Genomic DNA, 25534 nt, shown 5'->3' on the forward strand with positions numbered 1-25534 from the left:
TGTTGATCAAATAAAATTGTGCTTCTAATATGAACTAATGGACCTCAAAAAAAGAGTTCAATTGTGGACTCTCACAGTTTTTAGTAAAACACCCCATTTTTTCTTCATAAAATCCATTATTTTAGTAAATATTGCGAGGGTCCAATTTTTTTTTATTTTTTTTTAAATTACATATTAGAACCACCCATCATAAAAATAATAGCAAATCCACAAAAAAATTTTTTGCTTTCCTTTGACATTTAAGACCACATACCTTCGTGGTTGCTTCCTCACATGAGCAATGAATTTTTACTCAATAGTTCTTCTAAATATATATTTATTTATCTATGTATTGAACAAATCACTTGCTATATATAAAATATATACCTTGACTGAATATACATCCTTTTCTATTACTCACAAGTTTCAACCATAGGCATTAGCCAGCACAACATTTTTCTATTCTCTATATAAGTAGATAACATATCACTTGTAAATTCCTTCACATTATTCAACATAACTAGCAACAATGACTATACTCTCTACTATGTGGCTAATGCCTCTCTTTACTTTCATTTATGTCAATGGTATTCTTCCTATTGAAGCTACTCACCATGTTTATAGAAACCTTCAGAGTTTATCTTCTGATGATTCCTTCAAACAACCTTACAGAACTGCTTATCATTTCCAACCTCCAAAGAATTGGATAAATGGTAATTTACTTGATCTTAATTAATGTTTTATACTCTCTATTTATTTTTTAAAAATATTTTACATCTCTGACAGATTTTTCCTTTGCTTCTTGTTTTTTCTTTTTTTGTCATTTGACATGTTATGCTGATCAAATGGCTATGTGGATGCATATTTTGTGGATTTGCAGATCCTAATGGTTAGTTCATTTCTCTTATAGATCACCCTTAATTAGTACATTTTTATGTACATAGTTTACTTCAATATTAATTTCATCATATTATATATCATCGTCCATTATGTCATGTAATATGTAGCATCGATCGATACCGACACACATGATTATATTCAATTATTTTATTTTTTAAAATTATTACTAATATCTTGTGTTATTGTCGTGTATGATGTTTGTGTTGGTACTCCATAGGTAATGTGTAACTATTTTTTAAAAACAATTAACAATATGATTAATTTCAAAATTAATTTACATAGAATTTAGTCAAAAACTCAAAAGGCTGAAGGTTCAAAAGTAATATAAGAAACGGTCGTTCCAAAGAAATCATAACAAGAAAAATTAATATAGTATAGAGGGATATTCTCAATGGTAGATCCAAAATATGAGAAAAACAATCAGCATCTATTTAACTTAATAAGTTGTGGATATAAGCAAATCACTTACTAGATCAATTGGAAAATGATATTTCAACAATAACAAAAGTCAATGCTACAAAAAAAAAAAGTTGTCATTCAAAGAATAGATGAATTATATTTTGAAATTTTATTTTTAATCAAAAAAATTAAAAAGGAAGTGGGCCAGCAAAATATGAATATAATGATAGTTTAAGGTTTTCAGAAGTTGATATTTCATGTGATTGTTTTTTGGCTCAAAAATTAAATATTGTCTTTGTATATATGACTTTTGATAGGACCATTGAGTTACAAAGGACTTTATCATCTATTCTACCAATACAATCCTAAAGGTGCAGTTTGGGGAAATATTGTATGGGCACATTCTGTTTCAACTGATCTTGTTAACTGGACCCCACTAGATCCAGCCATCTTTCCATCTCAACCGTCCGATATAAATGGTTGTTGGTCAGGATCAGCCACAATACTTCATGGTAACAAACCAGCTATTTTATACACTGGAATTGACCCAATGAATCACCAAGTTCAAAATATAGCATACCCTAAAAATTTATCCGACCCTTTTCTAAGGGAATGGATTAAGTCACCAAAAAATCCATTAATGGAACCAACTAGTGAAAATAAAATTAATGCAAGTTCATTTAGAGATCCAACTAGTGGTTGGTTAGGAAAAGATGGAAATTGGAGGATAATTATTGGTAGCAAAAGAAACACTAGGGGAATTGCAATTTTGTATAAGAGTAAAGATTTTATTAATTGGATTAAATCAAAACACCCTTTGCATTCAGCTAAAGGCACTGGAATGTGGGAGTGTCCTGATTTTTTTCCTGTTTTGAAAATTGGTAGATTTGGTGTTGACACGTCATTAAATAGTGACGATGTTAGGCATGTATTGAAGGTTAGTTTGGATGATAAAAAACATGATTATTATCTCATTGGGACTTATAATGATGAAAAGGACAAATTTGTCCCTGATAAAGGGTTTGAGGAGGAAAATATTGAACAAATTTTGAGATATGATTATGGAAAATATTATGCATCAAAAACTTTCTTTGATGATGGGAAGAATAGAAGGATTTTGCTTGGATGGGTCAATGAGTCTTCAAGTGTTGCTGATGATATCAAGAAAGGATGGTCTGGAATCCATGTAAGTTGGTTGCAATAATTTTCTTAATATTTTGTTCATTTTCTAAAATATAATATAGTTATAAATATTGACTATTGACTCAATAATCTACCTTAGTTTATTTTCTTGGGCATGGTTTTTAATGATAACAATAAAATATATAGTTTGATATATGATGAGCCAGCTAAGATCATGGCATGAGAATAGCCAAAGTTGACTTGAACTAATTTAGTTTATGCTAAATAGTTAGGGCAAAAATTTCACTAATAATAATGCACATGTATATGCAGACAATTCCAAGGACTATTTGGTTACACAAGTCAGGAAAACAGTTGATACAGTGGCCAGTTGTGGAAGTTGAGAAGTTAAGGGTAAATCCTGTCAAATGGCCCACTAAAATACTCAAAGGAGGTGAACTATTTCCAATTAATGGTGTCACAGCAGCACAAGTAAGCTATGTTTTTTTTTACTATCATAAGTCTTACAATGCAATATTTTAATCAACTTTACTGGAACTAATAAGATATATAGTACTGGTCTGACAGGAAGAACTAAAATAGCATTATTTTCTTAATAGAGGTATAAATTTTCTGCTTAATTTAATAATATGAGTAGTTTTATATTATGATATATTTGGTTCTTTCTATATGAAAGGAAATTATCAAATTCCCCTTGATAAAAAAAAGAAGAAGAAGATTATCAGATTTTGTATCTCAATTCATGTAGTCATCCACCAATAATTACTCATATTAAAAAGTAAATTTACAAGGCAGAATATCTTAATGATTATGAATTATGAGTGTGTTCACATTAGATTAACTAATCAATTATTTTATGCAGGCTGATGTTGAAATTTCATTTGAAGTGAATAATATTAGAGAGGCTGAAGTTTTGGACAAATGGACAGACCCTCAAATTCTGTGTAGTCAAAAGGGCACATCAGTGAAAAGTGGATTGGGACCTTTTGGCCTGCTAGTTTTTGCTTCAAAGGGGTTGCAAGAGTTCACATCAGTGTTCTTTAGAATATTCATTTACCAACAAAAAAATTTGGTGCTCTTTTGTAGTGACCAAAGCAGGTTTGTCTTTTGCCCTCTAGTTATTTTCATAAGATTCTATTATTTTGACAAAAAATTTAATTAGGTTTTTTTTTTTTGTCAAATAGCTTAGTAGCTAGAGAAATTCATCTTAAAGATGAATAAGTGGGATGTCCGGGGTTCGAACCCCGTCCCCTGCACATATTGTGCATTATCTTTTACCAAATGAGCTAAACTTATGGGGATCAATTTTAATTAGGTTTAACAAATGGTAAATGGTTAATGAATATAACAAACTGTCGTAAGTTATTAATCATTTACGGAACACAAATGTCATTAACCACAATTTTCAAGTATATATTTGAACATAAATTATGGTCTTATATTTGCAAACTTAAAAATCATGTATGTTTAAATACCTAAAAATTATGTTAATGATGTTCAAAATCATCGTTAGTTTAATGATCAATGAGTTTTGACACTTTATTCTATTCATAAATTATCCACTAAACTTAATTAATTTACCACATATCTAAACAACATTGACCATTCAAAAAATTTGTCCATTTTTGTTGTCAATTTGGTGTCTAAAAGTACCATTTGTTCTTTTCATAAACTATGCATATATTCAAAATTGAGTTCCAACTCTAATTTATAAAAATGTATCTTTAATTAACAGGTCTTCTTTGAATAAAGATAATGATATGACCACTTATGGGACTTTTATAGACGTGGATATTCTTCATGAGAAGCTGTCATTGAGAAGTTTGGTAAGTTCTAATTGATTGAGCATTTAAGGCATTTGACAATATTTATGTGCCAACTTTTTTTTTATGGATTTTAGTGGTCCACAAAAGTTCCATCAATACTTACAATTTTTGAAGTCATGAAATGAGATAGTAGTATGATGCAGAAAACTTTTTTTTGCCTAACACATGCATACTTTTTTGTTTATATTTAAAACTAGAGGAAATATATCATCAATAAGAGGTCTTAGTTATGTTTGCATTCATTATATTTTTGATTTGGCATTCTAATAAATTAGTTTATGCCTTTTTCACAGATTGATCACTCTGTGGTAGAGAGTTTTGGAGGAGAAGGGAAGGCATGCATCACATCAAGAGTTTATCCTACATTGGCCATCAATGATAAAGCACTAATTTATGCTTTCAATAATGGAACTACTAATGTGAAGATCACAAGATTGAGTGCTTGGAGCATGAAGAAAGCACAATTAAATGGAAACTTATAAGCAGAAAGTAGGAGTGGAATACTGAATTTCATATAGTGAAAGTTCATTTTTACCTCTTCTATTTGTGTCTTGAAATATCATTAACGTGACATTATATAATATGATCAACATGTACTGTATGTCATTTTTTATAACACAAATTTGATAAAAAGATTAGGAAAATAATTCTACAGTCTTCTGCTATTCATACTCCATACTAAGATGATCCTTTTGCTTACGTTTCCGACTACCCTTCTTATTTACTTTCTCCTTCGGTATTTCTTAAAACTGTTCTGTTAAACACTGATGTGCAATATTTTTCACTTCATCAATTAGCCCTTTATTATAAGAATCCAACCCTTTTGTTGAGAATATATCAGCAAGGTTTGTGATTTCTCTCATAGCAGTAACCTGTAACAGAATGTATCCGCAATGTATTCATAACATATATCAAATAGGTCACGTAATCAACACTTACATCACAAGGATTAAGAGAATAACATCAACCTGAAACTTAATCTGAGGTTTGCTCTGAAATAATATGCAATTTGCATGTCAAATTGAGGCTGATTCGTAATTATGTCTTTCTGTGACTCTTGAATTTTGGACAGTTCTCATTACTTATGTAAATGGAGCTCAATGAAGATCCAGTACTTTATGACCAAGATAATCATGTTTCTTCGGCAGTTTGGATACTATTTAGGATAATAAGCCTCAAATAGTATCACTATCGCAAAGTTTAAGCAATGACTTCGCAAATATGCATCTAATGCATGCATGAACTGTGTAATTCACTAGAAGTCTTTATTTAACAGAAACGGGGAAAGAAAAGTACATAAGATTGTCAAAGGAATGCTCTCCAAGAAACAGACATAAAACTCAATCATATTCATTCAGATATATCCTCCCCTCAAAGAGCGCTTACAAAGGTATTTACAGATCACCCACCAAAAGATCCTCTTGAACACACAACCTTGTGGGTGAGTCAACTCCGTACGAACTGAGTCAGCCTTCATTGATATTTTATCTAACAACTCTTAACTGCTCTAGTGCCACTTGATATTATATCCTAATGATCCCCAATTTTCACCTCCAAATCCAAAACATAGATAATTCTTGTCTTGCAAAATGCACATTCCATATCCTCTATCTTATTACTCTTATGTAAAATAGAAAACCTTTCGACTTTTATTTATAACTATTAGTCCCCACTCATCAGAAATTTTAATAACTCGTCACTTTGTTAACTAGAGATAAAAATTGAAAAATCCAGAACGAAAGAATGTTGATTTATTTTATCCAATAAACTAATAAGAGAGACACAAAGAGAGGAACTTGAGAGTGAACGCAATATTGTCTGTTGTTGTTTGCAGTGGATTCTTCCACCCGGACATATCGACTAGAGTAGCGGTGTCTCTAAAGCCCGAGAGGAAAACTGGACTAGGGAAATTTAGTTATTACGACGGTTTATTTGAGTAAATCATAAAATTGATTGTGTATAGGTAAGTCATTTTTAAATTGTTCTTGTGAGCGTATAACTCAGTTGGAATGTACAATACATAAAATATGCAAGGTTGGTAATTCAAATTCCGACCATCACAAAAAAAAAAAAAAAACATTTTTGAATTAGTTGATGATTTTATTAATATTTTAAATTAATCTACGTCCTTGTCAAAAATTTCTCTATATATTTAAATCATTGATAATACATAATAAATGTAAAGTTCGAGTTTCACACCTCAAACACTGCAAAAATAAAAATCATTGATTTTATGTTTTTGTCGTATGACGAACAACTTAATTAAAAAAATTTAACAAGAACAATGACTATTTTAAAATATTAATAAATTCAGAGAATAATTTAAAAATGACTTATAAAAATAGAGTTCAAGACGATGATTATATTTTCATCACCGTGGGTGCCTATGATTAGTTAAAAAATAGGGATTGTATTGGACAATATTTTTCTTAAAATTAAAAGCTGTTTTTTCTCTTCTTTTTTTACTCTCACAAAAGTAAATTAGATCTCTATAATGACACATAGGCCAAAAGTGTATCGGGGCAGAATGTCCGGGTCGAATGCTCCAACCCGAATCCAATATCTGATCCACTTTCTTTGTTCTTCTTCAACTAGGGTTTACGAATCACTCTGAGCAAACCCAATCGGGAAAATGGCTTCAAAATCGCTTCTGAGAAATGGTGCTGCATTGTTGAATCGATTATCACTATCAAATTCAAAATCACTTATTAATTACAATAATCCTCAACCTTATCTTTTCCCATCCATATCCAAGCTCCAGAATTTTCCTCAAGACGACGCTGAATCAGTGAAGAAGCTTCTTTGCTCTGATGGGTTTCTCTACCCTTGTGGCCTCCCTTCTCTTCGCTTCTTCTTACCCGATGGTACTTTCTCTGTCCTTCATCTTTTTGTTGAAAAAATGGGTTTTTTTTTTTTTTTATTGGGTGTAAAGTTTTGATCTTTGGGGTGCTTGATGAAAAAAATGGGTACTTTTTATTGGGTATAAAGTTTCGTTTTTTATGGTGCTTGATGAAAAAAAATGGGTGTTTTTTTTTGTTGGGTATAGAGTTTTGATTTTGAGGTGGTTGATGAGAAAATGTGAGTGAAGATGATATGCATGAGTTGTAATGTTTGTTTTGTAATTATTGTGACAGTGAAGTTTTAATTTGAAATTGCAGAAAAAATGGAGAGTTTGTATTCAATTTAAGTTTATTTCTAATGCAATTAAACTGTTAAATGGTGGATTGATGGCTGGCGTCGCCGTGATGTTAGCATTGTTGTAATTTCTGTTGTTTGTTGGTAACTCTTATAAGTTGTTGTTTGATTCACTGAGCTGATTTCTAGTGATAGTTTCTTAGTTGTGTCATCAAAGTTTAACATAGTTAGTTTAAATTGTGTTGTATGATAATTTCATCGAATTCAAGCTTGGTGGTTGAAATGGTGAAGGGCATTATTATGTGATACTAACTTACCACTCAAGTTGAAGGGAAAAATTTATTGGATAACTGTATGACTAGCAATGTTGTATGGAAAAGAGTGTTGACTGGTAAAGAACCAATAAGAAAATAAAATAAACGCAGTGGAGATGAGGCTGCTGCCTTGGATGTGTTTCAAGACTAGACGGGATAAGATTAGAAATGACAACATTAGAGAGAGAGTTGGGGTAGAACCTATAGTAGAAAAGATGGTTGAAATGGAAACTAGACTTAGTTGGTTTGGATATAGAGAGAAGACCTGTAGATTTTGTAGTAAGGAGAGTAGATCAGGTGGAGGATGGTCAGATCACTAGAGACATAGGAAGACCTAGAAAAACTATAAGAGAAACTATTAAAAAAGATCCAAGGATTAATGAGTTGGATCAAAATATGATTTATGATAGAACCTTATTGCGTAATTGGATCCATGTAGTTGGACCCAATTAGTGGAATAAGGCTTGGTTGTTGTTGTTGTACTAGAAGCTTAAACTCAAGTTAGATATATGACACTTTTTTTCTGCTATCCGTTCAAATTTTACAAGATCAAACCGCTGAATGAAAAGAGGCCTAGTTTGGTTCCATTGTAGCTTTAGTTCAATTCATTTATGAATTCAACACAAGATAGATAAGGAAAGCTGTTCTATGGTAAAATTTTGTGGATTTTGTTTTGGAAATCATGGAAAATTCTGCTGTTTCTAGTTTGGGTTCCTGCTTGATTGTTGTGCCTGTATAGTCATGGAAAATATGAACATCAAAAGGGAATTCAGGGATTGAAAAGGATGCCTGTCCCCAAATATATCTATACAGGGGATTCACTTACTCTAGGCATACGTTTGGTCAAAAGTTATTTGCTTGTTAACTTTTTGTATAATGCATATTTAAAAATCCAACCATTGGATATCAGTAATATCAGTGGAATGACATTTTTTTGCTGGTTATGCACACGGATTTTCAGTTACTGAAGTAAAGTTGTCCAATGAAGTTTTGATTTATTTTTATGTTGTATGAATATATGTTGACGAAACTTAACAATTCATGCTCATAAAAAGTTATTAAGCAGAGTAAATTTTGTAGTTTGGCAAAACTTACTCCTACAATACTTGACTTCTACCTATGCGCTCAAATTGCTATCTGATTTGTTATGCTTTACATTTCTATTACAAGGTGTATTTCTCGTACTAATTTAAACATGACGATGTTTTCTGAAATTTTAAGCAAACTACATTCCTGTAGAATATTTTTAGTTATTTGTTCACTGTTGTTTTGCAGGGGATTCTTCATCAGATGAACCAATGATTTTATTCCCAAAAAGGACATTTCAACCTAGCACTATCCGGCGGAAGAGGAATCATGGGTTTTTTGCTCGGTAATCTCATACTTCCACCCTGGTTCTCATTTAGTCCTATATTTTATGAAACAAGAAAACATGACTGATTAAGCCTTCCTTATCTTCTACTTGTGTGTCAGTGTTGGTAAATTTTAAATTCTTGTGGAGAATGTCACTATGCTTCTTGAAACTCAATGACCATGCAAGATCAAATAGGCATATACAGAGGTTTTGAAGGAGATGGCTTTAATGTCAACACTTAATATGATTACATTATACCTTGGATCGGGGCATAGATGATTAACAAACTAATAACTAAACCATGAAGAGTATTTGAATTATTTTTAACAAACAAAATTTAAAGCCTATGTTTGAGCTGTACAGAGATTTTTTCTTGGAACGTGACGTCACATTTGAATATTGTTGCCTATGTCTCAAAAGTATGGTTGCTTTGATTTTTGCATAAATGAAATATACATTGATAATAAGGGCTTCTAGCATAATCTGGATATTTTTTTTCTAAAAAGAAGATTGAATAATTGGCAGATTACGACCAGGAAAAGTGTCATACTTAGAGCATGATTTTATTAGGCTCTTGGATTGCTTGCTTCATTTTTTTTTTTTTTTTTAAATTGTCGCCGCCCCTCATCATTGAGTGAATTGTCATGGGCCTACATTCTACAACAACAAGGCCTTCTCCCACTAAGTAGGATTGGCTACATGAGCCTACTTTCTAGTCAATATGAAATATTCCGGCATTTCCTTTTGTTAATAAATGGGAAGTAACTGCTAAATTTTCCATATTACTTACGTGCAGATTCACATTAGTAATCTAAGAAAAAACAGATTTGTGTTGTGTATATGACGTGTTTTTTTTTTTTTGCTTGAGCAGGAAGGCAACCAGGGGTGGCAGAAGGGTAATTGCTCGAAGAGTAGCAAAGGGTCGGTTTAGGATCACAGCTTAGTTTATTGACTTCAGAGGTAACGATTCGACGTAGCCACTTTTGTTCATTTCATGATAAGACTAGGTGGAATAGAGAAAAAGAGGGTTCTGAGAAAAGTCTGCTATGACCGTATTTGCATGCAAGTATTGTGTATGGGATATGGATGTTATGATTCCGTTTGTTGCCTTTTTGGCGTTGCCGTCAACTGCAATAATATGTAACTCTTACTGTTTTATGTCCAAGACTGCTTAATGATATAGGGTGTGATTGATTTACTAAGTTTGAAGTGGAGAGAATGGAATTTCTTTGTTTAAGCCATGTCCAATGTTAGTTCTTATATATTAGTAGTTTTATTAGAGGTAAGAACTGGTTCATACAAGTTCCATTTTGTTGATTCCTTTCGTACATATGATATATATTTATTGGTATATCATGCTATAGGATTTTTAAACCAGACAAACAACCATTTTGTTGATTAAAGAATTAATAATTCTTGCACGGAATGTACAACATCAATCAATACTTCAAAGATCACTCTTCAAACCTTATCTAGTTGCAAAGCAATGTACGTTTGTGTAGTCTTTCTCGCGTTGCAATGAGTTTTTAACGTGATTTTTGTGAAGCTACTTTTCTAAGCTTCTGGACAGACGTGCGTTTCTTCCCTCTTGGATGCAGTACCAAACATGCTAATAATTTCTTTACAAAAGGAATTTACGGTATATATGGCTATATAACTATAAAAACAATACAATTTTTTAGTTCCCCAAATGAGGAGGGTTTTATATTTTAAAGAAAAATAAACCCCTCAAAGCCCCTCCTCCCAATTTTCTGTATTTCTTTCATTTATTCATTTTTTTTCTTCCAATAATAACTTTTTAATCACTTTTTATTAATTTATTTTTATATATAGATTACTCTTTTTTTTTGTCAGGTAGTCTAGTGACTAGCTGGACTCACACATTATAAGTGAGCAGAAGTGGGAAATATGAGATTCGAACCCCAACCTGTGTATATTATTATCCTTGTAGCTATCAATTGAACTGCATTTACTAGACGATATATACATTACTATCTCTATCCTATAATAATTGTTACATCTGAAAAAAAAAAAAAAAAAGTCATTTTTAGTTTTCAAAGTAACTTTGATTGTTTATTTTCCAATTGTATAATCTAATTAATGTTATTTGCATCACTTGCAAGTTGTTATTAAATTACATCAATAGTTAATACTTAATATTATATGAGTAACAAATTATTAGTTGTTTTAATATGAGCAATGTTGCACATGTTAGACAAATCCTTTCACTAAATCTTCATAATCTCTTTCATTAATCAACTTTCTTTAATCGCATAATATAGTCAAATGCGATAAATATCGTGGGACAATTAAGTAAATGTGAGACTTTAAGCCAATAACAAATATCATGTGTAGGGCCGTTTCTCAGATTCTGGTGGCCTATGGGTGAACCTAATATGATAATTTCCTAAAGTGTGAAAATAATTTTCTTGAAGATTATAGTTTTTATTATGTTATAAAATGTGATATTCAATTCCATTATGTCATTTTTCAATTAAAATGTATATGGTTTTGAATTTTGCTCTTCACCCAGCACAAAACACTTGCACCCGGCAGCCATGCCTAAAATGCCCTTGCGCTAGCACAAGTGTAAACTAGTGCGCAAGTTAAGTAGCGTTGTGCTAGTTAAGTGGGGGAAAGTGGCTACTTTTTATTTTATTTTTTATTCTAATTTATTTATGAACTTAAAATAAACTCGATTTTATTTATTCAATATTTATTAATTCAATACATAATCATAAATATAAAATAAATGCAAAAATAAATACAGATAAAAAACAAAATTAATAAAATTTTATTAATATGATTCAAACATTACAATAATTAATACATATATTTTATCCTCTTCGGTATATACCAATAGCTCTTGGGGAAAATAGTGATACGTCCTGTTGGGGAAAACGACATCAAGACCCCTTGAGTTAAATTTAAATTTAAATTTGGTTCCTTTTATACCCCCATGATGATTCATTTTACCCACGGTAAAAAGATTTTGGGAGTAAAAGGAAGCAAACCTAATTTTATCTCAAGGGATGATGTCTTTTTCCCCAACCTAACGGACCACTACTTCCCCCAAAAGCCACCGATATTTACCTAAAGGGTATAAAGACCCTAGAGACTATAGAAACAAAGAAGAAGAAGAAGAGAAAGAGGGGGAGAGAGTGGAAGGAGAAAATGTGAGGAAAAGAGGAAGTATGTGAGGGTTTTTATAGGTGGTATAAGGTAGATAGCACTTAATGAGGTCCAACAACGTGTGAAAAACTAAAAAAAAAAAGTTTAAAAACAATCAAAAGCATTGGCTACCGTCCCAGAAACGTTTGTGCTTCAGTTTTTACCACCGGCCAACTTGCGCGAGTTAACTCGCACAGAGGCTCAATGGTGTGTGACTTAAGTCACGCAGAGCTTGTGAGGTGCGTGAGTTAAGTCACGCGGTGTGACTTAACTCACGCAGGGTTAGAGCTGTCAAAACAGGCCGGTCCGTATGGGCCGACCCGTTTAGCCCGATTAATTATAGGGCTTGGGCCTTCAATATTGAGCCTGAATTTTAATAGGGCTTTTTAGCTCGGCCCTAAAAAGCCCGATACCCGTTAGGGCTAGCCCGTTAGCTCGCATAACAAAAAAAAATCATATAAATTATATATATTTTTCAAATAATTATTTACTTAGTTGATTATTAAAGTAAAAAATAAAAGTGAAAATTCAATGAATTAACACAAATATAAATGTAATATAAAATTATATTTACTCGTTTCGTTATTTATAATTTTAAAGATCGAATATATAAATAGCTACAACCATAACATATCTAATTTATTTAAAATTGTTTTCCTCTCCGTTTTAGTTTACGACATTTGTACGAAAATGTTTACAATTTATTTTTGTGCTAGACATTATATAAACATATTAAAAATATTATTTATAAAAAAATTTATACAAGTATTTCATAGTACTTATTTTTAAAAAAAAAAAATTTAATATGGGCCGGCCCGTTTTGCCCGCGGCTCGTGTAGGGCCGGGCTCAGGTAGTATATTTCAAGCTTGTTTTTCAACCGGGTTTTTTTGGCCCGGACCGATAAAGTCCGAAGCCCGTTAGGGCCGACCCTAAACGGGCCGGGCCGACCCTAAACGGGCCGGGCCGACCCTAAACGGGCCGGGCCGCCCGTTTTGACAGCTCTACGCAGGGTGATATTTGAAAAACATGCAGGGCGCAAGCGAAATGTGCTGGGTGAAGAGAAAAATTCTATGGTTTTAGCATTTCCTAATATTTATTTTACTTATTGGGCCCTTCATTTTATATTTTGGGGTCTAGGGCGGTCGCCCTCCTCACCCTGTCTCAGATACGGCCCTGATCATGTGGCTATTAATCATGGAGCATCTATGTATGTGTAACCAGAGCTTTACCTTAGAGAAAGGCTCAAATTGAATAAATTTAGACAGATGTAGCAAGCAAAAATTTTGATCTAAAAATAATCTTACTGATGATACTCCACCTTTGTTGACATTAATAATTTTGAACTTTGATACTACTTTTTTTCTATCTTTCTAGAGTGTGGCTTGCTTACCAAGTACTCAATTATAGGGCAGCCTTTATTTTCTTTTTCACCTTTTGCTGAATTCCATGTGACTAAAAGACTCAAGATTAAAAGCAAATAGCAATTGATGAATGTAAACGTGTACGTGCATGGGTCATAACTCATAAGAAAGATGAATGATCCTTCTATACAGTTTCTATTCTATCCATAGTGCAAAATAAGATCCAACAGTCCCTTTTGTCAGACCCGCACATAGAATTATTGACTCCACTTCCAGAAATTTTTACCTCTAGCCCTACAAACCCCTTAATCTCATTTCTACGTCACTATTTGCAGGGATAGAGGTAAATTTCCCACTTCCATAGTTCAGGCCCTATAACATTATTGTGAAAAAAGGCATGCATGTCAGCACGAGGTTTTTTGTGAACTTTCTGTCTATACAATTTTTTGCTACGAAAATGAAATCATTGAAAAGCAATTATCATTATTATCAATTCAAATAAAAGGGACAGGCAATATGCATTAGGGTCAGCTCATTATTTCAATTTCGGACCCCTCTGCCCTAAAGATAGAGTTTGTGATTGTAAAGAGCTACATGTCTTTCAACATGATCCATGATGTATCACAAAAAAATTGGGAATAAAAATCCTGTCAATTTATTTTTGGTGGTCTAGGTTTAAGTAATATTGTTTTGAGGAATTTTGGTTCTTGTTCCCCATGTTTCCTCTTTAATTATTTTCTTCTTCATTTTTGAATATATTTATCTGGATCTGAGTTGTTGTCATCTTGATTGGTAGTGTCAACCTAGTTGAAATCGTCAGATGGTTCTAACCTATTTGGGATTGTCCAATTTCTTTTTGGTGGTCCGACATCTTTCGCGTACTTATAAAAAAAAAAAAAAAAAAACTTAGTTTCACATAAATGCATCTAGACATAAATAATTTCATTCCTTAAACTCACTTTTAATTAATACTATATTTTTTACAAAATTTACTCAACTAAAATCTATTTTCACAACCATGGAGCCAAACATACAGGTTAACTTAACAAACATTTGCCGACAAAGTTTACTAATCATTGAGGATATCATGATTAAGAAAAGTTTATCCTCGATTGCAAGATAACATAACCCCCTCTGCCATTTAATAAGTGACTAATGTGTACCTTTTCAAAAGAAAAAAATGACTCATTCGTGATTTTTTTTTTTCCCCCAAAATATATGACCATTCCAATATTCAACACAATATTAGTTACTTTATTTTCTTCTTTCAATTGTATGTTGTAATTAAAAAAGAGATAGACATAAAAGTTGGTACTGAACATAAAAACCAAAAGAGTGATATATTGGATTTTTTCACGAATTGTTTGAGAGCGTTGGATATTAGATTTAGCAGAAATCATGGGTGCCAAACAAATATTAAAACAACAATGCGATTTGTCCCGAGGCTTTTTATCACAAACTCCTCGCAAACTAATGTTGAACCAATCACATCTCATATTGGCCGCCAAAAACAGGGTAGTGGGGTAGTTGTTGTGTGCAAGTGTGAGTTATATGTCCTACATTGGATAAAAATGTAAAGTTTAACACTTTATAAGAGGACCCATAAACTCATTGCCTTAAGGTTTTGGGTAAGAGTGTGGTGTCTCTCTTGCTTGTGCGGTTGTTCTAGCCTCGATGTGGACGGTCCCCGAACTCCCCCAATGATCCAACAATAGTGGGGTAGTGGACTTTCAATTGTATAACGCTAGAAAGCCTTCGTGATCTTGTCGCTATGGTATTTTTTGCTATTGATTTTCCATCAGCAGTAGAAGTGGTTGTAAAGGCCATATATTGGATTTACTGCAAGCTTAATAGGATCCTACTTAGGCATCAAACACAATGAGTTTCATAGAGGCTACTTTCTTATCTTTTTGAGCAATTAATTGAAGGTTTAACATGGAAATCATAGGATGACAATGGTTTACTTGAGATTCTTATTCACGGGTGGAAATACATTTTTTTTTTTTTTTTTGCTTAATTGCACTTTTGACCTCCTATGTTTCAAAAAGTTGCGATTTTAGACCCTTAATTAATTAAAATACAAAACAGCCCCCTATGTATTGGATCTTTGGCAGTTTTGGCCCCATAACTAATTAAAATACAAAACACCCCATATGTATTGGATCTTTGGTCGTTTTGGCCCCCTAAACCAATTTTGACTCGGTCAACGCTGACGTGGCACTTCAAAGCCGCCAATTTGGAGAGAGATGAAAGGAAGAAGAGGGAGAATCAGATTTTGGAACACGATTTCCTTCCTTTTTTTTTTCTTTCTTTTTTATTTTTTTAATTATTTGTTGTTTTTTTTCATTTATTTAATTCTTTAGTTTATATGTGGTTTTTTTTTTTTTTTAATAAAAAAAATGCACACGTGGCGGCTTTGAAGTGTCACGTCAGCGTTGACTGAGTCAAAATTGACTTAGAGGGCCAAAACTGCCAAAGATCCAATACATAGAGGGCTGTTTTGTATTTTAATTAGTTAGAGGGCCAAAACTGCCAAAGATCCAATACATAGGGGGCTGTTTTGTATTTTAATTAGTTAGGGGGCAAAAATCGCAACTTCTTAAAACATAGAGGGCCAAAAGTGCAATTAAACTTTTTTTTTTTATTTTTAATGTAAAGGTTTATTTTATATTTATTTTTAATAAAAAGCTATAACTGCATGTGGGAGAGGGAAATAATTAAGCTTTGGCACTTGTATTTTCGTATTCTTCAAAATTCGCACAGGAAATTCTCGAAAAAATTAAACCAATTTAATTGGTTTGGATTTGATATCCGGATGCATTGAGTTGTTAGTTTAGTTTTTGCACCGCTAGTTTAGATTTACTGGATTTGAGAGGAGGTGCAAAATCAATTTTTTGTGTGTGCAAAATACACAAAATATAGAGTTAAATGGGCAAGGCACAGTCTATAAGTCCTAGTTCAACTGACAAAAATGTCGAAACTGTTAGGCCGGATGTCATGACCAGGGTTCGAACCATGGTACCTCCATTTGTGTGTGTGAGTTTATAATGACTTTGTCATTTCGTCTATCTAAAAAAAAAAATGGGCAAGGCACACTCTGCACGCCCTATACTTTACCTTTTTTTTTTACAACAATAAATGATATTCATTCATTGAAATTGATAGAGTATATTCACAACATCCATGTTAATAGCATAAAATGACAAAGTACAATAGCCTACACATATGAATATATTCAAGTCTCCAAAATACCCATGTCTTCGGGTCTGCAATGCTGACGACGCCAAAGTCATTGATTGGATCTGCACTGGATCATCTGACAATCTGAACCGAACAAATACCTGAACAAAATAGGAAAGACAAACAACGTCGCACAAAGACGACGAACAACACAACGTCGCACTAAGACGACGAAATCACGAAAGAAAAAACGAAATAGATGTGAAAATCAATATTTTAATTAAAGGGAAAGAGAAAACGAGCTAGAGGGGTGATTTTGGGTCAAATTGACTCAAAATCACCCCTCTTTATTAGATGAAGGGAAATATACTAGAGTTTTGGTGACGGTTCATACAAGAGAAGAGAAAAGAGAGAGCTATTCTTTTAAAATATTTATAGTTGTTGTTTGGACAATGCCCTAGACTTTACCTAGCACCTTGGCGATGGAACACATAATATTTGGTCAGAATAATTTAGTAAATTTGTATGTTTTTTAATTTGTGTAAAATGTATGTAACTTATTGCGGATATTGGGAAGAGTAATTTCGATTCATATATAATTTCTCTGTCTTATAATAACTGGGTTACTTCATCTGTTACTAATTATAAGTAAATTTAACTTTTTAGATACATTCAATTAATGATTTTTTTATGGAATTTAATTATTGATGTATGTAGTCTATACTATGAACCACATACATCATTAATTTAATGAAGCTAAAAAGTCAAATTTATTTATAATTGAATACGGAGGGAGTATTTGTAAAAAAATTATCCTAAAATAATTGACTCATTTCATTTTCTAAATGCAATATTAATTACCATGTTTTAATTAATTATCTATATATATAAAGAAAAATTCCCCTTTCAGCTCTTTTGGGCTGATTTTTTTTCTTTCAAAAATGTCATTCATTTTGAATACAAATAACACATGTAATAATAAATAGATAAGAATAATATTAAATATTAAAAAAATATAACAAATACGATGAGAATATATATGTCTTTTTTTTCCATTATCATTTAAAAAGTGTAACAAAACTAGATGAATATATTTATACTTACTATTTCATTATCCCAATTATACTCTTAAACAGTTTTTTCTATAATGAAGATCGTTGTTAGTTTCATTAAAAAAATAGATTTTATTTTTTTTGTTATATCATTGATGTCGTTGAAATAAATATAATCATGATTATTTTGGTTTGTTATAACTAGAAAGCTACAACATTTATATTTTTAGTTTTAACGCAAATCAAAATTTCATACAAAAAATACCGTTAATAATTTTCAAACGTTAGCGCAATAAAAAGAGCGGAAAGACGAGCACGTGAGTGTCCGTCTTTTCGCTAGTACACTATAATTAATACTAATTTTATTACTCCCAATTCAATATCATTCACATTACATTTATTACATGGTGAATGCACCAATATTTGACAAGGTTACTATTTTTCTCTTTCTTTTACTTATACATTTTATTTTTTTGATCCGATACATTTTTCTTAATATGTGAAAAGAGCAAATAATTCACCTAATTTGAAACGAAAGGATGAAAGGGCATGCTACATAAAGTTCTTATCACATCGTAAAAGTATATGCATGCAGCATGCTGGCCTGTGGCCTCCTGCCTTGGTCAAATTTAAGGGCCAACCTTTAATTGACCATGATGTAATTCAATACGGCTTTTGTCTTTGTTTTCTTGTCGTCATTCATAAAATGTCAGAGATCATCATATAGCAATAGAACAGCCAACTTCTTAATTTAAAGTACACACAAATAGACACAATTAGTTAACAATATCACACGTAGCTCTTCATAAATAACTTTCATATATTGAACTTCAACGATGCCGACATACATGCATGCAAATGGAACCTAAAAGTACATTACATATTTATTGAACTTCAACAAGCATCATTTAATGTAAGTGCCTGAACTAGCAATGTTCAGGTTAACAAATAAAATAAAAATCAACAAAAGTAAAATAAAAAGAAGGCAAAATTACACACTTGTTTCACTTTAACTTAATTTCAGATAACGATTGCGTCGTTTATCTTTCTTTCACGTCATTTTTGTCTTTTTTTGATCTATTTGCATATGAATTTTCAAGCATCAAATATAAAAGATCATATATTTGAACAGTAAAGAGCGAAATAAAACCATTGATTTGAATCTTAAAAATCTATATGAAAATTGATCAAAATGACGAAAATGAGGTGAAAAAAGATAATTGAGGAAATTGTTATTTAAAATTAAGTTAAGAGACGCCGAAAGTAATTTTGCCTAAGAAGATCTACACACTCTTGACAAAAAAAATTACAATACATAATTAAATACATAGAAATAATTGTATGCATTGATAATTAACTTATATAGTAGTAGTACCAATGCTTTAATTAAGGCTCCCATCCTAATGGAATAGTAGGATTTTTGACTACTTGGCTGCTTGAGGAGGACACTGATGACATAAATATGAGGGCATCATTAATGTAAATCAATTGATTATCTTCCATATTTTGATCTTGTGGATAAGTAATACTAGTGGTGTAGCTCTGAATTTTCGCTGCAGCATAATCCTCAAGGCTTTGATCATTGACTAATTTAGGCAGAGTGGCTTCAAGTTCAACCAAATCATGACATTGAACATATTGTTCCATTAATTCAATTGGGTTGATTATTTTGTTGAGTGGGGTGGTATCACTTTTTGAGATTTGATTTTCTTGATTTTGATTGAGATGAAGAGGTAAACAACCCAATGACCATGTATCTTCATAAGGGGAAGGATTAGACATTGGTTGTAAGATTTCTGGTATTGGATTTTGAATGTGAAGGAAATTGCCATTATAATGGTTATTGATCATGTCTACCTTTGTATCAATTTGGTGAAAATTACCTTGTAGATTTGGAGATGAGGTTGGATAGCATAGTTGATCTTCATGGTGATGGTTGAAATTTAGAATCACATTAGGGTTTGCATTTATAGGGAGTAAACTTTCCATAGAACCAATATTTTTATTGTAGGGGGTGTGAATATTAGAAAATGTGGGGAAAGATGGAAAGATACCATGAGAAGGGATTTTCTTCTTCATGGTTGAATTCCAAAAGTTTTTCACCTCATTATCTGTTCTTCCAGGTAAGTGCTTCGCAATCTGAGCCCACCTGTCCAAACAAATTTAAATCTTTTTGAGAGAATTACTGGAAACATTTGAAAATTGTTGTTCACACTTCTAACAAGGCTAAAACACAGCAGAAAAATACGTAAATGTCTATTGGCCGTTAATTGTTGCCAGTTAAAATATATCGGAAGTTAACTGCCGATGAGATTATATTGGTAAAGTACTGGTGTTTCCTAGCATTGAGTGAAACATTTTGAATTTTGATAATGACAAATGTCTATAAGATTTCAGCTATGGGTTAAGAACTTGATCATATAGCTTTAAGAGACGGAGTTTAAATTCTCTAAACAGTTGCTAAATAATCAATAATGTCACTTAATTAATATTAATTTCTATTCTCCAAAAAAATTATTTAAGAAAGTGTTAACGATTCCATGTAAAGAAAAATGGAAGGAAAAAGAGAAAAATAATAGCTATGTAATGAATATACCTATTGCCTAGAATGCTGTGGAGTTCTAGAATGAGTGCAGCTTCTTGATGAGAGAAACTTCCACGTTTCAAATCAGGTCTTAGATAATTTATCCATCTTAATCTGCAACTCTTTCCACATCTCTGCAGACCTACACACATCATGATATACAAATGAAAAAAAAAATGTTAATTTGAAAACTATATGTTAAAAGAAATAGTCTTGTATAAGATGTTTTTAATACCAGCAAGTTTTGGAACAGAACTCCAACAACCATGTCCATATGTTGTAATATATTTGATGAGTTTTTCATCTTCTTCAGGTGACCATAATCCTCTTTTAACCTTCTGTTTGTTGCAACAAGAGTGATGTCCCATGATGTCTAGTTTCTTTTGGTGTTATGTTAATAAACGGGTGAAAGAAATGACAGATGAAGCTATATCTTCTATCTTTGGCTTTAGTTTAAGAATAGAATATATTGCATTAAATTATGAAAAGAATGGTGTGATCAGAGCAACAGAGAAAAGGATGATATATATGCAGAAACTGTGAGTGCACTGAGGTGGTGATTTAATTTCAACGCGTAAGCTGTACAATGGTGGCCCAATATAAAGGTTTTTGGAGAAGAGATAAAAGGTATGCAGCATAGACAATTGCTAGGGAGGTAAATAGTCACACGTGGTTTATTTTACTACAGATAGATAGATGTTTTATAATCGCTCAAAACACCTAAGTTGAATAGATACGGTCCAACAATGTATTTATAAATAGAGGGTAGTCCTTATCTTACAAACTGGTTTTTGTAAAGATTAAGTTAATTAGATCTAAATTGAGTCACGTGACATGAATTGTTAGAGTTACCACTTTTAAGTAGAGGTTTAGGGTACTTAATGTCATTACAACCATTGTTGTCAAAATCCCGACTTAAATCCTAAAATCCAGGATTTTGTGACTTTCTTCACCTTCAACGACTTATATCCATAGTAGAATCCCAAAATAGACAAAATCCATCGATTTTGATTGCGATTTTGCGATTTCTTATAAATTAGGTCATTTATGACTATATACCATTCATAACATATATTTAGTATTAAATTTTTTGGGTAAAATCCATCGATTAGATTGCGATTTTACAATTTCCTATATCGATTCTACAAAAGTTCTTGAGTAAAATCCTTCGATTTTGATTGCGATTGTACATGTTCTGATTTTGCTATTCCCTTTCGACCTGAAGTAAAGTCCCGATTTTGACAACCCAGCAATATAAAACTAATAAATTTATGAGTTTTCTGCATTAGTATTAGCTTGAGCACTGTTATTTATTTAGATGGAAATTGTCCCGATCAGATTGCGAATAGCAGTTAACCAATTACCTCTTTGCCTGGCCACAAAACAAGGAAGGTGGTGCTATAAAAAAAATTTGAGTAGAAAAACTGTGGTGAAACTTTCGCATGGAAATCTGTCGTGATAAGCAGCATTATGCTATCAGTTTTTATTTTGTTTTGTGTCCATTTGATTACCATCTTAGTTGTGAACATGTGTAATACAATAAACCTTCACATACAAAGAGCAACATGTTGTGCCAAAGTGAATATTCATTGAAGTCTCATATTTGTGAAGAAAAGGTAGAAAGTTTTTATAAATAAGAAGGTTTATATTGAGTTTTAATTTCTTCACTACAACAACTCTAGTCCATTATTAGGTGAGCTTGAGTATAGTTGTGTGTTCTCAAAAGGTTTACAAATTTTCGGTCAACTAACATCAGAGTAAAGGTTCAGACAATGGATGAAAGATAAGTTGCGCCATGCATTTAAAGAGAGATGAGTTATCATATTTGTATTTTTTCTTAGATAGTGTTATAGTTACATTGAAGTTGGAAGTTCCTTTATTTGGTCCAACGAACAAGGTCTTAATTGTGCTTTGGAAAAAGAAAAACCAAGTGAGATGAAAATTTAGAGTGGAGTAGAATTCAAAAAAAGGTTGAAGTTAGTTTATTGTAACATCTTTTATATTTCATCGTAAGAAACTTATTGATAATGGATTTGAGAGATCTTTTCCTCTAAATAGATTGACGATTAATTTAGTAAGAGTACTTCACTGTCGTCAAGTAATCATATTTAACAATATATTTGATAGCTAAGAGAACAAGCGACAAAGTATTTATCACAGATAAATATAAAAAATTATGGAACACATTTGTCATTGGTACAAAAAAACATGAAAAATATTTGTCGTTAATAAATAAAAAAATACATGTGACGAATTTCTCATCTATAAATATAAAAAAAATAAGGAACTAATATCAAGTTTTGTTTGTCTATGATCTTCTTCTATTCTATTAGTAGGACCAGAAGAAGTATTACAGATTGCTCTGGTGTCGAAACGTGTCTCAAATGCAGGGATGGTGGGACTAATAACTGCGTTTGCATGTCCAGCATTTTAGACATATGCAGAGCTGAAGAAAGTATTTTGACTCATGATTTTACCTCGTTTTGTCTTTGCTGAATGATTTGAAGTTTAAACGGTTGAGATTGTACTTACAATAGGGTGAATGATTTGATATGAATCATTCTTTCGGTATTTTACTGCTCCCTCCTTCATTTTTCTTTAGCGGTTATTTTTTTTATCAAGTACGTCTGGTCTTATTTATAAAAAAAAAAATTAATTTTTTTTGTCTTATATATAAAAAAGTTACAACCTTAAGGTACATTTATTGTTTAAATTTTTTTTCTAACCCTCATTTAATGTTTGTCTTTTTAATATTAGTGTGTATAATTAATACTTTACAAATTTTTATGAGGGCATATATATTTTTAAAAACATTTAAAAAATTACTACCACTAATGATTATCTTGGTTTTGATGATTTTTGATTTATTTTCTTATAAAAAAGACCGGAGGAGGGAGTAGAGCTGTCAAAACGGGCGGCTCGGTCCTAGCGGGCTTCGGGCTTTAGCGGGCCGGGCCAAAAAGCCCGGTTGACAAAACGGGCTTGAAATATACTGCCCGAGCCCGGCCCGTATTAAAAATTATATATTTTTTTATTTTAAAAAAATACTATAAAACACTACTATAATTTTTTTATAAATAATATTTTTAATATGTTTAAATAATGTCTAGCACAAAAGTAAATTGTAAACATTTTCGTACAAACGTCGTAAACTAAAACGACGAGAAAAATGATTTTAAATAAATTAGATATGTTATTGTTATAGATATTTATATATTCGATCTTTAAAACTATAAATAACGAAATGAATAAATATAATTTTATATTACATTTATATTTGTGTTAATTCATTGAATTTTCACTTTTGTTTTTTACTTTGATAATCAACTAAGTAAATAATTATTTGAAAAATATATATAATTTATAGAATTTTTTTTTGTTATGCGGGCTAATGGACTACCCGCGGCCCATTCGGGCTAGCCCTAATGGGTACCGGACTAAAAATCCCTATTAAAATTCGGGTTCAATATTTTAGGCCCAAACCCTATATTTATTCGGGCTAAACGGGCTGGCCCGTTTTGACAGCTCTAGGAGGGAGTATAACAAATGGAGTGTAACTCATTCATTTGTGTAAATAGAAAAAAAAAATATTATAATAAAACATTTATCTCTTAAGATGAACAGATTAGCTCTCGTTTCTGCATATAATAAAACATGAGAAATGATATTCGTACATCTATTTTATAATAATTTTTGTACAACTTTCTCTCTCATACTCACATGATGTTCTTTTCATATCTCTTCATTTTTCTCTCTCCATTATTTTTGACCAATAAGAAGAGAGAAAAATAAGGTTGTCATGAAAGTTGTCATCAAATGGATGTACATATATCACTACTCATAAAACATTTATCTCTTAAGATGAACAAATTAGCTCTCGTTTCTGCATATAATAAAACATGAGAAATGATATTCGTACATCCATTTTATAACAATTTTTGTACAACTTTATCTCTCATACTCACATGATGCTCTTTTCCTATCTCTTCATTTTTCTCTCTCCATTATTTTTGACCAATAAGAATAGAGAAAAATAAGGTTGTCATAAAAGTTGTCATCAAATGGATGTACATATATCACTACTCATAAAACATTTATCTCTTAAGATGAACAAGTTAGCTCTCGTTTCTGCATATATATGATTCAACACCTTTATCAACCGAGCTAATATCACGATGAGATGTTTGTTTAGCCGTTTAACAACAACAAAAGTTCCATCCTTGAATAATTATGCTTCAACTTTTCAAAATATCACGAGGAGATGTAAATATGTTTTTGGTCCCTATAAATATGTCAACTTTTCATTTTAGTCCTTCTAAAATTTTCCTTCAACTTTTAGTCCCTATAAAATTTTCAATCTTCACTTTTGGTCCCTCTTTTAAAGTAAACTCATATGTAGAATTCATATTTTTGAATAAAATTTTCCAGATAAATTCAAAATATTATAAGAATCACTCCAAAAAAAAATTAGAATGTTTTAACAAAACATGAATTTAATTTGAATTTTTATATTTTTTATGGTTAAAAATTCATATTTAATTTGTGTTTTGTTAAAAAATTCTAATTTTTTGTAGGAATTTTTTTTAGAATATTTTACACATTTCTGCACAATTTCATTAAAAAATACAAAAATTAAATTAACAATAAGGACAAAAAGTAGTGATTGAAAATTTTATAGGGACTAAAAGTTGAAGGAAAATTTTAGAGGGACCAAAACGAAAAATTGACATATTTATAGGGACCAAAAACATATTTAACCCTAAAACTTATGCAAAATTGTAAATGTTAAAAAAAATTATTAATATCTTAAAGAATATTATTTAAATAAACATTATGAGAAATTATAAATGTTAAAAATATTATTAATATCTTAAATAATACTATTTAAATAAACAAATTGAAAAAGAAAAGTTTAAAATTGAAAACTTAAAACATAATAAACCGAGTCGTAAGACATTCAATCGTGTATTTGTATTTATAACAATATATAAAGGGAATATATAAATTTGTATGAATTTTTCATTATTCGAAATATATTTTTCATTTAAAAATCTTTCAAAAAAAAATCTTTCATTTAAACTATTGTATTTACAATTTTACTTTTTTAAAATGTGATTTAAATATTTAATTAAACA

At 31.3% G+C, this 25534-nt stretch overlaps 3 protein-coding genes across 3 annotated transcripts; 2 read left to right on the forward strand and 1 right to left on the reverse strand.

Annotated features, from left to right (window-relative positions):
• Positions 1 to 418: 418 nt before the first annotated feature.
• LOC25500483 (beta-fructofuranosidase, cell wall isozyme) lies at positions 419 to 4912 on the forward strand. Its single transcript, XM_013588906.3, has 7 exons — positions 419 to 692; positions 860 to 868; positions 1596 to 2464; positions 2734 to 2892; positions 3284 to 3519; positions 4157 to 4247; positions 4541 to 4912. Exons 1-7 carry the CDS (start codon positions 509 to 511, stop codon positions 4727 to 4729), a joined length of 1737 nt encoding a protein of 578 aa, XP_013444360.1. The 5' UTR covers positions 419 to 508; the 3' UTR covers positions 4730 to 4912.
• Positions 4913 to 6839: 1927 nt separating this feature from the next.
• LOC25500484 (uncharacterized) lies at positions 6840 to 10352 on the forward strand. The gene is made up of 3 exons (XM_013588909.3): positions 6840 to 7111; positions 8972 to 9068; positions 9922 to 10352. The coding sequence occupies exons 1-3, from the start codon at positions 6880 to 6882 to the stop codon at positions 9992 to 9994; spliced, it is 402 nt and encodes a 133-aa protein (XP_013444363.1). The 5' UTR covers positions 6840 to 6879; the 3' UTR covers positions 9995 to 10352.
• Positions 10353 to 18595: 8243 nt separating this feature from the next.
• Positions 18596 to 20942, reverse strand: LOC25500486 (transcription factor MYB26). The gene is made up of 3 exons (XM_013588911.3): positions 20635 to 20942; positions 20412 to 20541; positions 18596 to 19964 (listed from the first exon to the last, which is right to left on the reverse strand). The coding sequence occupies exons 1-3, from the start codon at positions 20765 to 20767 to the stop codon at positions 19202 to 19204; spliced, it is 1026 nt and encodes a 341-aa protein (XP_013444365.1). The 5' UTR covers positions 20768 to 20942; the 3' UTR covers positions 18596 to 19201.
• Positions 20943 to 25534: the final 4592 nt, after the last annotated feature.

The sequence above is a fragment of the Medicago truncatula genome, chromosome 8 (assembly GCF_003473485.1).
Source record: "Medicago truncatula cultivar Jemalong A17 chromosome 8, MtrunA17r5.0-ANR, whole genome shotgun sequence".
In the NCBI taxonomy this organism is placed as follows: domain Eukaryota; kingdom Viridiplantae; phylum Streptophyta; class Magnoliopsida; order Fabales; family Fabaceae; genus Medicago; species Medicago truncatula.